This window comes from Notamacropus eugenii, chromosome 5 (genome assembly GCF_028372415.1).
Source record: "Notamacropus eugenii isolate mMacEug1 chromosome 5, mMacEug1.pri_v2, whole genome shotgun sequence".
Taxonomy (NCBI): Eukaryota; Metazoa; Chordata; class Mammalia; order Diprotodontia; family Macropodidae; genus Notamacropus; species Notamacropus eugenii.
In genome coordinates this window covers 36,274,300-36,287,389 of record NC_092876.1, presented here as the reverse complement: position 1 = coordinate 36,287,389, position 13,090 = coordinate 36,274,300, and the positions used below count along the sequence as shown (strand labels likewise).

Sequence of the window (13,090 nt, the reverse complement as noted above, 5' to 3'; positions counted from 1 at the left end):
TTAAGGTCACCATTAGAACTTCTAATTACTACTAACTACTATTATCGCTACTAACTGTTTTCTCTTCCTAGTACTACTGCTGCTACTACCCCTAGTGCTACTACCTATCACTACTATCACTACTAACTAGTCCTCTTCCCACTCTGCCTCCTTTCATTACAACTACTAAGGACTACTAACTCCTTCTCCTCCTAACTATTTCTAGTACTACTACTACCTCTTCTACTTCTACTACTATTAACCTCACTACTACTAACCACTACTAGTACCACTACCACTATTGTTACTAACTTGTCCTCCCCCATTACATCTACTAACTACTACTAACTCCTCCTAACTGCTACTACTGCTACTACTACCACCACCACGATTAACTCCTCCTCCTCCTCTCATTCTTCCTCCTCTCACTACACTACTAACTACTATTAGTACTAACTCTATGACTACCTCCACTAGTACTACAACAAAGCTGAGAGAACTTCTCCAGGCCTCACTGTCCTTATCTGTACAATGGAGAGAAGGATACTGGCAGTTGACCCTGGGGGGAATCTGAGTCTACACGTGTGGCGAAGACACCATAATGTAGAACCTATAAAGCCTTCTATAAAAGTTGGGAGGAGAAATCACCCAGGGTGGATGTGAATGGGGCTATTACAAATGAGGAATCATGGAGCAGAAACTGAGTCAAGGATGTCATATCAGAAGGCGGATGAAAGAGATAACCAATGGGCAGGCTTACGTTCCTTTTGGTATCTGTGATATTTATAAATCTGAAGAAGTCTCCAAGCATGAGATGGACTCCCTTTGGCAAAACCAGGGGAGGACATGAACTGGGGTCACAAAGAAAGGTCAACACAAATGGGCTGCGATCGGCATGCTTGGAGTAACCACAGTGGGAAAGTTGTCCCTTCCTCATTGGAGCATCTGAACATAAACATCAGCTACTGTGAATTTTGTTAATATTGGGGTGAAGAGGAAAGAGAGCTCAAGAAGTCCATCAATAGGCTTTCACCAATGAGAGAGCCAACAGGTTGACCACAATGAGCTTTGCTGCTCTTTGAGATACGTGATACTGGTAGTAGAAAACCCAGCATTCCTTCCAGCATGTGGAAAAAACACAGGAAGTTGGCATAGGGATTCTAGCATCTCAGCCCAGGGATGGAAGAAAAGATACAAGTATTTATTAAATGCCTACTATGTGCCAAGCACTGGGAGGAGCAGGGGTGAAAATGGATTTGGCAAAGGCCAAGAAGAGGAAGTAGGGTCCAGTTCAAGCTCCTGGCCCATCTACAACCCTGGGAAAATCAACCATAACATGCCCCAATAACCCAGACCTTCCCTGCCATTCACCCCTAGAAGAGTCACAATATGAGAGACAGGAAGACCTGGATTTAAATGTTCCCATGGACAGTGCTATGAGCTGTGATGTTCTGGGCAAGTTATATTGCCTCCCTGAGCCTTACTGTTCTCACCAAAAATGATTCCTGGAAATGTATGAAGCACCCAAGAGAGGACTCGAGAACCCTGGGGTTGGAACTTCCCAACCAGAGTCTCTTCTTGCTCTCTTACTAGTAGGGTGATGGTAATAGAAAAAGCATGAGTTTTTGGGTTTAGAGATGATCTCTGTGGATTACCTCCCTGTCTATTGCTTGATCTCTGTTTGCATGTGTCTCTGCCATTAGACTGTGAGAGGTCCTTGAGGGCAGGGACTGTAGAGTTCTTACCTTTCTTTGGACCCCTAGCACTTAACACGGTGCTTGCACATAGTAGGTGCTTCATAAATGCTTATTGAATGAGTTCCTGTGACCCTAAGATTCTGGACAAGGTACTCAACTCAATTCAATTCAGTTCAATTTAAACAACATTGATAAGGCTGTTAGTAAGTGATAGACTGGTCATGCAATGACCATTGGAGGACAGCCAGTGTTCCCCTGGTACCCTCAGGGTGTCGGAAGAAAGTGAAGAGGTTGGATCCCACTGGGGGCTCTCTAGGAGAAATGGACACTCATGAGTACATAGGAATAATGCCTTCTACTATGTAATTCCCATTTCCACTCCCTGCACTCAAGAAACTGATGCTCTAAGTTCTTGCTGTCATCTTGACACAATGTCAAAAGGGACCAGATTTACATTTTCCCATGTCTGAGATCACTCAAGTGCCAAATGTTTATTAAGCACTAACTATGTGCCAGAGATTAGGGATAGAGAATGGATCTGTGATTTTATTGATATATATAGCTCCCAGGTGAGAAAACTCCCTCTACCAATGCAGACTGGCACCTTCTCTGCAGCTCTTAACAGCTTAAGAGACTTGGCCAAAGTCATAGATCCAGGATGTTATCAGAGCTAGGACTTGGAACCCAGTCTGTGCTTTTGAGATTGGGCCTCTATCCACTATCCTATCCTGCCTCTCAGAGCCCTAGGGGTACCAAAACCAAAAATAAGTCCTGTTCTCAGCACGTAGGACACACACACACACACACACACACACACACACACACACACACACACAGCTATCTATCAAAGCTGCAGCAGCTGGCCTTGTTCAGCACATTTCAGAGGCTAGATTCACACTGTACCTGACTCCAAGTCCAGTGCTTTCATCACCACCCTAGGCTGCCTGCCTCTCACCAGTTTCTCATCTACCACATATCAGATTTAGAACACCTGCCCTCTAGTGGCTAAATCATGCCATGACCTCTTCCCTTTCCCAGACCCGATTTCCCATTTTTTTAACCCAAAAAGTCACTTACTTCATCATCGTGGACCAACTCCTTTTTGACTACCTTCATGGCATAAATCTGATCATTCTTTTTCAACCGTACTAAGAGAACTTTGGCATAACTTCCCCGTCCAATAACTCTGATTAAATCGAAGTCCTGTAGCCCGAGCCCCTGAGATATTTTAATTCCATCCATTCCATCAATAACTGGCTTAATGTCCTAGAAACAAAACAAAAACAGGGAAGATTTGGCAGGTTCTGAGAACAAAGTGATAGTAAGTCTACCAGAGAACATTTTTCCCAAGATGCTTCGCTTCTCAAAACCCATCAGAGTGGACAACACCATCCATGCTCTGGAAGGAATATTCAAGTATTCCTCATCCTCATTTCCACTCTCATGTCCTGCATCCCCAAAGGAAGACAAGAAGGAGGAAGAATCTAAGAACCATCTCTCTCACATCTTCTCCAACATTTGTCATCTTCCTATTTTCTCTTGTGTTATGTTTTGGTTTGGTTTCTCTCATTCATTTTAATTCTTTTCTGCAACATGACAAATATGAAAATGTGTTTAATAAGAACATATGTGCAGAACCCATATAAGATTGCACGCCATATCAGGGAGGAAGGGAGGAGGCAGGGGGAGAAAATTTAAGACTTATGGAAGTGATTGTAGAAAACTGAAAACAAACAAATTCATTTTAAAAAATAAAAAGAATCAAAGACCCAGAAACTCTCCAAGCAGACAGAGGAATGCTCTGTACCATGGTCAGCATGGGGTTAGCACTATATCCACCAATCTGTTTATGACTTAGTACATAAGCCCTGGAGAGCCAATTGAGGCTTAGAAAGGACTGGTGCAAGGCCACACAGCTGGTGAATGAAGGAAGCAGGAATTGGCCTTGCCAATTTTTAATCCTAGCACCCCAGCCAGGACCACAGGAGAGCTTAAGCGATCACACAGAAGAGAAGGTAGAGGCATTCATATACAATCCCCTCTTTGGGGGAAACTGAGGCACAGAGAAACTTGCTGAAGGTCACACAGCTATTAGGTGTCTAAAGATGGGATTTGAACTCAGTTCTTTTTGACTCCAACTATGGATACATTGCCTAAGCTGAAATCTCACCCTGACTCTTCTTTATTTAGCTGTGAACACAGATCTTTCAATTCCAGGAAAATTCTTCAAGAAATATTGGTCTTCAATACTAAAGTATCTCTAGATTAGATTTTATTCTCTATCAATGAGCATTCATGAAGCACCTACTATGGCACTGGACAAGGTGCTTTGGATTCTTGGATGAAAATGACACAGTCTCTGTTTCTTGAGAAGGGATCAGGTATACACCAGTGCGATTGTTCAACAAGCATTTATTACGTACTTATTAGGAACCAGGAATTGTGCTTGGAGATACAAGGGCAAAAAATGAAAACAGTTTTGCCCACAAGGAATTGATCCTCCTTCCATTCTATTTCCATTCTCAATTTCTATTCCATTTCTATTTGGACGTCTACTCTCCTTTAGCTAGAAAGTAGAAGGAAGTTTTTAAGACTGTACAACTCCTGAAGAAATGACGCCCAATTAATGAGTACACCCAAAGGAAGAACCTTCTTTCTTTGAATATCACACGGAGAGGATTGGACAGGGCTTGGCCTTCTCTGGCAGAGGCAACAGCCCTGTGGGCTGACTCATTTCATCCCAGGGATGAATGATACGTGTGTAGTTGTTTGTGTGTCAGGGAGACCAAGGGAAAGGAACTCTGGAGCTTGGTCCTTGTTTTCTAGCTTTGCCACCAAAGTCTACTGGGCTTTGCCCAGAGCTGTCTCTGAAATGATTAATTGACTTGTGTCTATAACTCCAGCTAAGTGTTAATGAGGACAACCCTGTGAGCAACCAAAGCTCTCCAATTAAAAGCTAGCATCCCTGTCCATTATAAATAATGCAGATATTTTTAGTGGGGGAAAAGAGTGAAGTTGAGGTATTAGACAAAACTGGGGGTCCTTTATGAGCCCTGAAAATTGCTTGATGACTCCAGGCCTCAGTTTCCTCCTTTGTAAAGCAAAGGGGTCAGATTTGATGACTTCAAAAGTCCCACCCAGCTCAAAATCTAAGAGCCAAAACTCTTGAAAGAAGGCGATTGTTCAGGCGTTGTTGAGATGGGTTAGTGTGTAATGAGGTTGTTTGCCAAGCTCTTCTGGGGGAGGACAACAGAGAAAGAAGCCCCCAAAAAACCATTCTGGTCTTTCTCAAGGGTTCAAGAGAACTGAGGGCACATTGTGCATTGGTCAAATTCCAAGGCAGGCAAGATTGATGGTGACTCACTCCCGCTGTCGGGCTGAGCACTGTCAGCCCAGTGAGTGGGGGATGGCCTGGGGGGCAGTCCAACAGATGTAAAAGGAGCATGGGACGGAAATGTTCATGAATGAACATTCTATGGCTGTCAAAATTTGAAAAAGAAACCAGGATAAACAACGTGGCAAGCCTTCAAAAAGAGATGAGACATTCTAACTGGCCTCTCTCCCCATTCCTAATAGAAATGTTTAAAGACAGGGTGGGGACAGTCACCACGAGGCAGTGTAAGACACTGAAAAGGGCCCTACATGTGTTGTCAAAGGTCCTGGGTTGAAATCCTGCTTCCAAAATGGATTCCCTGTATAATCATGGGCAGATCATTTAATGTTTTGGGGCCTCAGTTCCCTCATCTGTGAAGTAAGGGGGGGCCTTGACAGAGACCCCTTCTCACTCTAGGATCCTATGTGGGACCCTGAGGAGATCAATTTCTCTCTTTGAGCCTTAATTTTCTCATCAATAAAATGAGAGCTGGATTAGCTGGGCTCTTAAGGTCTGTGTCCTACGGAAGCTAGCTAGGGTCAGGAAGACCTGAGTTCAAATCTGACCTCAGATACTTACTAGCTGTGTGACCATGGGCAAATCGCTTCACCCTGTTTGCCTCAGTTTTCTCATCTATAAAATAAGCTGGAGAAGGAAATGGCAAACCGCTCCAGGATCTTTGCCAAGGAAACCCCAAATGGGGGTCACAGAGTGTCAGACACAACTGAATGACTAAACAGCAACGCAGTCCCTTCTGGTTCTAAAGCTATGGTAGGACCCTGGGGAAAGCATTTGCACTTTGTGCTTCAGTTTCCTTGTTAGTAAAATGAGAAGCCTCCAAGTCCTCTTCCTGCTCTAGTGAGGAACTCTAAAGGCAGGTCAGACTAGCCTCCAGACTCAAGGCATTTTGTGGCATCTATCAGAGGAGGGGACTGGGAAACACAAACTCAGCAGAGGGTGGGAAGCAAAGCATCTGGTCCTTTTGAGAAGATGTGTCACATGGTGGCCACACCAAGTACCAGCTGTCAACTCATCTGCCCCTCTCCATCCAAGCCCACAGGTCTGTCCTTGAGAAACAGGAGCGAGTCCCAGCCTGGGCAGGCTGATTCTTTATCAAGAAGGGGAGCTAGACTATAGACTGTGCTGGCTCAGAGGTGGCAGGTCAAGTCCTCCTGCATCCCGCTAGAGGTAGGAGGTGGTGGAGGCTGGCACTCAAGGAGGGACGGTGTAGTAACAGGATGTTCAAGAAAAGAAATAGGCAAAGGGGAAGACAATCTAAATTGATAAGAGCTTAAAGATAAAGCTATATGGGAAAACTGGGTAGAGGGAAAGATACAGAAGGAAATCTAGGGATTGAAAATTTAAATTTTTTGAAAATTTGAAAATTTAAATGTTTTGAAATATTTAACATTTAGAATTTTTCAAGATTTCTAATTTTTAAAAATTAGAGTATTTAAAAACACAGTGAAACAGGAGGATAAGCATATATATTATAGACAAGTGGCTTACACGACCAGGAGAAAAATATAAAGAATTAAAACTATTCATGAAGTAATGTTTGCCAGTTTTTTAAAAGGAAAAATATTAATGAGATTTAAAAAAAAATAAACTCACCTCAGAATCATCTTTAAGGCTGTCATGTTTCCGGGTTGAGGGAATATAAGCGACTAATAAAAAAAAATGAAGAAAGAAGTATTGTTATGTTTTGGCTTTCTTTTTTTTTTAACATTTGATAGAAACCATTAAAGACCCCTGGCCTGAAGATTAATGTTCTAATAGTCCCCTTAAGTCTTGCATTAAGTTGACCCTTGATTTGGGGCCTCCAATCAACCAGGAGCTAGTGGTTTTGGAAGGAGAATGCTTAAAATTCAAAGTGAAGCCCCTTGATTGACTAGCTGGTAGATGAACCTAAGATATAGTAAGTGATGTACTACATTTAAATGGCGGCAGATTTGTGGGCAAGCATTGCGGATTGGGACGCAAACTAAGACAGGGAGGCAGTGGATGATAGGTCCACCTCATGGATGCCTTCTCCTAGACAGTGGCTTTCTCCTAGGTGTTAGAACCACCTTTGGCCTTCATATAATGCCCACTCCGGGTTCTTGCCTAGAGTTAGGGCAATGGGACACTCATCCAAAACCTAATTCCTTTGTTTGTGGTTTTTTTGGGAAGCCCTAGACAAGACAGTCATAACTAACGTCTGGTCTTCAACCCACCAACTCAAAGAAGTCATTCTTCTCTAAAATGAGAACAAATTCACCTCTTTCCTGGCTCCAGATGAGCAGACAGGATCCAGAAAGAATTTTTTTTTAAAGGAGAAAGGATGCAACTGTGGTATCAACCTGTGTCAAGGCCCAGCAGAACATGGGCCAGTTGCAAAGAAGGGAGGGAAAGATACCTACGTCCATCAGTTTCTTCGGAGGGAAGGTCGACTTCATCGTTTTTATCATCTACTTGAGGTTCTTGGGAAGGCATCACCGAATCCTGGCCAAAAACAAATGACATCAAAATGATTCATCATTATCAGCTAATGTCATCTGGCTCTGCCTGATAGCTGGGAGACCTTTTCTCCCTCCCTGAGCTTAGAGGCAGAAAAGCCTGGAGATTTTAGTTCCAACTCAGTGACCTTCTCCATTGTTCCTCCCCTGTCTCCTGCCAGATGAGAGGCCAACCGGTCCAAACTCCTTATGGCCCCCACAGAATTCGAGAGAGAGCAAGGCAAGAAGAGGAGAAAGGCGTAGGCAGAGGAAATCTACAGAATGTCCTTGGGGGATTCCATTTTATCATGGTTTGATTAGTTCTCTCTAAAGTCCCTTCCAGGTCTCATGTTATGGTCTGGAAGAGTGTGACTGGCCACTGCATCTAAATTGACTTCTACCAGAGGAGAGACTGGGGTCCTCCATAAAATGCCACTCTCACCTCCTGCCTCAGGACCCAGTTCCCTCCTTTCATGAAGGGTGTAGAATTAAAGCCATGTACAACCCCAAAGTACAACCCCCTCATATGCACTGGATGCCTGGTCTTCATTTGTCCAGATGCCACTAATCTACCCACCCAAAGACAGCCTAGAGCACTGAGCTAGATCAAGTCAGGAGAAATTCAGTAGTATCACTGCTTCAAAGATCTGCACCTGGAAGGAAACTCAAAGGTCACGGAATGCAACATCATCATTTTACACATGGGGAAAGTGAGGCCAAAGGAGATTAAGTGATTTCATCATTGGCTCACAGATGTAGACATGGAAGGGACCTCAGAAGACATCTAGGCTAACTCATTCATTTTATACAAGAGAAAACTCAGGCCAAATGAAGTTAGGTGATTTGCCCAAGGTCTCAGAGGTACTAAGTATCAGAGACAGAATTTGAATCTCAGACTCCAGAATCAGCATTCTTGGGTTGCCAAATGTTTATTTTGCAATGTGAATTCATTTTTGTTTTTCCATATCAACAAGGCACAATGGTTAGAAGGATCAACCTGGAGTCAGAAAGGCCTGGGTTCGAATCTTAGCTCTGACACGTCTAAGCTAGTCTTTTCACTTCTCTGAGCCCTGGCTTCCTTATCTGTAAAATGGATAGAACGCCACCTTTCTGTAAGAGCGGTAGTGAGGCTCTCATGAGATAATATAGGTAAAGCATTTTGGGAACTAGAAATCAAAATATCCAATGTTATAATGATATCCAAGACCTCCAGGGAATGATGGAACCTCCAGTCCATTAGAAGTGAAGAGCATAGCACTGGTCCTGGAGTCAGGAAGACCCAAGTTCAAATCCAGCCTCAGATATTTACTAGCAGTGTGAAACTGGGCAAGCCACTTAATCTAGATTACATTCCTCTCTCCCTCCCCCACCAAAAAGAGGAGTAGGAGGCATGGTCCCTCTCACACACTTTGACACAGCTTTCATTCCCCCCTCAGCTCCTTCTGTGTCTTCACAGTGCGACATCAAAAACAAATTAAAAACAAACCAAGCCCTAACTCTTCTCCTGATCATTAATTATACTTTAATGAAATCCAGGAGGCATATGGAGAAGATAAAAATTCATATTCAATTAAAGATCTTGCTTATTCATTCTTATTACGCCATTTGAATGGGGCCAATTGGCAATAGGCACCATATCTCCAAAACCTATTGGAACGGAGAGTGATGCCAAGAATCTAAGATGCCGACGAGCTTGAGCCTGGATCTAGAGTTGAATGTGATGGGTTGGAAATCTGGCAGGATCACTTGCATGGCTCTCAACCTTGGACACACCATTTTCCGTCTGGATGCCTCAATTTTCCCCTCTGTAAAATGAAGAGGTCTGACTAGATGCTCTCCCATCTGGCTCTAATGATGCTGACAATTGTCCAAGAAAAGGTCAAAGTCATTTCAGCCACTGTGAAGAATGGATTCCTAGCTGCTTTTTAATAAAAGAAGAACTAAATTCACCAAATTAAGAGTATGGGGGCCTTTCTGGAGGAACGGGCACTAAAGGACTTTGTGTGGATTGGCACATTGGAGCCTCAGGTGGGAGTGTGGTCCTACAGCATTATTGTCCAATTCAAAGACAAAGAGACTGAGGTTCAATCATAAAGTGACTTTCCTACAATCATGATTACCCAGATAAGCAAGTGCCACAAGCAGAATTTGAACGTAGGACTTCTCGACTCCTTAAATCCCACATGATGCATCAACTCCTCGAACCTCACTTTCCTCATCTTCAAAATGGGATTACTACCAGAGAGGAGAGCAAAGATGGTGGTGGTGGTAGCCATGGTCCAATAACCACAGCCTCCCACCTGTATCATGCCAAGAGCTGTTCCATGATGGAAAGGATAAAGAATTCAACCTAATTCCCTCACAAAAGAGGTCACATATTCCTAGAAGTCAAAGCACAGCAATGAATACAGTAGAAGGCATAAGAGTCAGGAAGACCTGAATTCTGAGGCAGACTTATCTGGGTAATCATGAGAAAAGTGATCGTACTCCTGAGGCTCAGTCTTCTCATCTCTCAATTGGATATCATGATTTCATAACCCGTACCTGAGGTGTATGAACTACTGTGTAGTATTATAGAAATACTCTCTGGTATCAGAATACAAAAGCAGTGGATGACCAGGAAGCCCTGGGTTTGACTCCTGGTACATACTTGGCTGGGTGACCCAGAACAATCACTTAGACATTCTGAGCTTTATTTTCCTCATTCCATAAAAAAAGACAAGAGCAGCCAGTAATGGTGAGGATGACATGAGAGAAGTATGGAAGCCTTGAAGGCCTATAAAAAAGTCAGCCGCCATCATCACCACAGCCATTAGATACAGTAGGGCAATTCCCATTTAGTGATATGTAAACCCCTATATTCTCGACAATGGTCCGAAAGGCCCCAGATTCTTCAATTGTAAAGAATATCATAATTAGCAGATTAAATTCCTCTTGAGAAGTTGCATTATTATCCTCATATGACATAAGATGAAACCAAGTCTGAGAAAGGTAAGTCACTTGCCCAAATAAATTGTGTGAGGCAGGATCCAAACCCAGATCCGTATAACTGCTCCACAGATTACAGAAGGCCACTTCTCTCAAATGAGTTTCCATAAGCCCAACACTGACTGGTATTCCAGTGCTGGCCCCCTCTCCCTTAGATGGCACCTTGACTCACCATATGCCTTTTGCAGGTCAGTGGTACAAGTATATGACAACGTTTATGGACCAGTAATTTGCAGTTGATACACTTGTAGCCTTGCCTTCCGAGACCCCATATCCTTTCGCTGCACTGGCCACAGTATGCTCTCTGTAACACAAAACAAAGAAGAGGGTCAGTCTCTATGTAGTAATCACTGGTTAAGACCTTGCTCCTTGTAGGGTGCCATGCTAGACATGGGGAAATAAGGAAAAATGAGATCCAGTGCTCTACACAGTACTACCCACAAACAGAAAGAATTGAGTCTGAGACAGAGAAATGGACTCCTTAAGGCCCAGGAAGGGAGTTTATGCCATATTCTGATACACTGCCTGAATTTAACCATTTAACCAAAGCCAATGTGAGTATGTTTGCTATTTTATATCCTAAAACTCATGTTTTATCCATATTCCAAATTTGCTGATAAACCCACATTTGGGGGTGGGATAAAATACAAGAATATTATGAATTTTTGAACTGACACCTCATTCACTTATGTCAAAATCATCACTTGGTGTTGCTACCATGTCACTCCCTCCTTGTCAGAGAACACCACAGCACAAACTTTTTTAAAACACCAATTAAGTTTATGCTATGGATCAGGCACTGGGCTAGATTGTGGGGAACATAAGGAACAGTAGGGTCTACCCTCAAGGTGCTTACAATCTAGGAAAGAATGACAGTGGATATGTGTAGATATGTATATGTATGTGTGTATGTGCGTGTATGTGTGTATATATATATATATATATATATATATACACAAACACACACATGTATATAGCTATAGTTATATGTATATCTGTCTATCTATGAACACACCTATATAAGTCCATTTCTAATCTATCAAATTTTCTATCTATGTGTGCACACATGTAGCTCAGGGAGGTCTTTGACCAAAAAAAAAAAAAATTCCCCATGAACACCAAAATATTAGAATGGTATTTTTTGTGGTATCAAAGAACTGGAAACAAACTAGATACTCATCGACTGGAAAAAAGCTGAACCAGTTGTGGCTCCTGACTGTCACGGAATACTACTACTACTACTACTACTACTACTACACAGTAAGAAACAATGAAAATGAAGAATTCAGAGAAGCATGGAAAGACTCATATGAAGTAATGCAAGATGAAGGAAGCAGCCAGAAAAACCACCATAGCAATGATTACAATAATATAGAGAGTCCAAAAAAGTCAATTTATGCAGAACAAACTTGTCCCCAAATTAAAGACATAAGGAGACCCCCACACCCACCCATACCTACATACGTTGGAGGGGTGGGGGGAAGAACACAGCATACAATGTTAGGTTTCTGATAACAGGTTTTGCTGATTTTTTTCGCCTCATACTTTTTTATTTAAAAAAAGTTCTATTATATGAGATAACTGAGGGGAAAGGGACATAGTTGTGAGAGGGAAAGGTTATGGAAGAGAAGTAAAAATAAAAAAATATCAAAAATCTAATGATGAAGGGAATAAAGATTTAGAGCTGGAAGAGATCTTAGAGTTCAGTGAGTCTCAACTACTCATTCTATAGTTAAAGGAATTAATTGCTTGACATCCCAAGCCAATGAGGAGTTGTACTGAAAGTTAAGATCAAGTTGTGTGACTCTAGCATACCATGATGTTCGTGTAAGGACCCAAAAGTCTAACCTCAGAAAGTCAGAGTTGACTTGGCTAGCAGAACCTGTGTTTTTAACAGAGGGTAGGCCTCCTAGGACACCTAGTCCAGCCAGCAGGTACTACACTATAAGACAGTCTGATTGAACACCCAGTCACCTTACAGTCTAGGCAGCCAGCAGCGAGAACCAGATGGGCACTGGCCCAAAGACAGGATGTGACTTTCATGTCCATCCAAATGCCTTTCAAGTTGGATTTTGCCTCAAAGCTCTTTGCTGATTCATTCTCAGTTTGTCAGTGGGGTTGGGGGGAAGCTACTGGGACTCAGAGCCCTGTTTGTAATCACAGAATGTCAAGAGTAGGCAGAGACCGAAGAAGAAATTTAGTCCAACCTGGAGCTGAGCAAGAAATCTCTTCTCCAGGAAAAACACTTTCAATTCCTTCATCAGAACCACAAAAGCCTTTGAATTGGAAGACTAGCTGTTTACCTTCTTCAAATGACATTCAGTTAACAGCAATCAAAACTGTAACTAGCCCATGGCAATTGGGGTTTTGTGCCAGGTGCTGGGAGTACTCCTAAACCTCGGCTCCCTAGCTGTCCTGACTTCAAGTTATAGTTAAAGTCTCCCTTTCCCTAAGGAACCTTTCTTGATCCTATGCCTTCCCTCTGGGATTACACACCTGCCCATATACATAAATTTTGTATTGTATACATTGTCCACCATTAGACTATGGGCTCCTTGAGAAGTAGGGACTATATT

General features: G+C 42.7%; 1 protein-coding gene across 4 annotated transcripts in view; it reads right to left on the bottom strand.

Annotated features, from left to right (window-relative positions):
- PRKCZ (protein kinase C zeta) overlaps positions 1-13,090 on the bottom strand; it is a 235,222-nt gene that overhangs the window by 40,742 nt on the left and 181,390 nt on the right. For all 4 annotated transcript variants that reach the window (XM_072608570.1, XM_072608571.1, XM_072608572.1 and 1 more), the window contains 4 exons: positions 10,687-10,818; positions 7,452-7,533; positions 6,664-6,716; positions 2,754-2,942 (listed from right to left, as the gene is read on the bottom strand). In XM_072608570.1, coding sequence (XP_072464671.1) covers positions 2,754-2,942; positions 6,664-6,716; positions 7,452-7,533; positions 10,687-10,818 — 456 coding nt within the window. The remainder of the gene's footprint in view (positions 1-2,753; positions 2,943-6,663; positions 6,717-7,451; positions 7,534-10,686; positions 10,819-13,090) is intronic.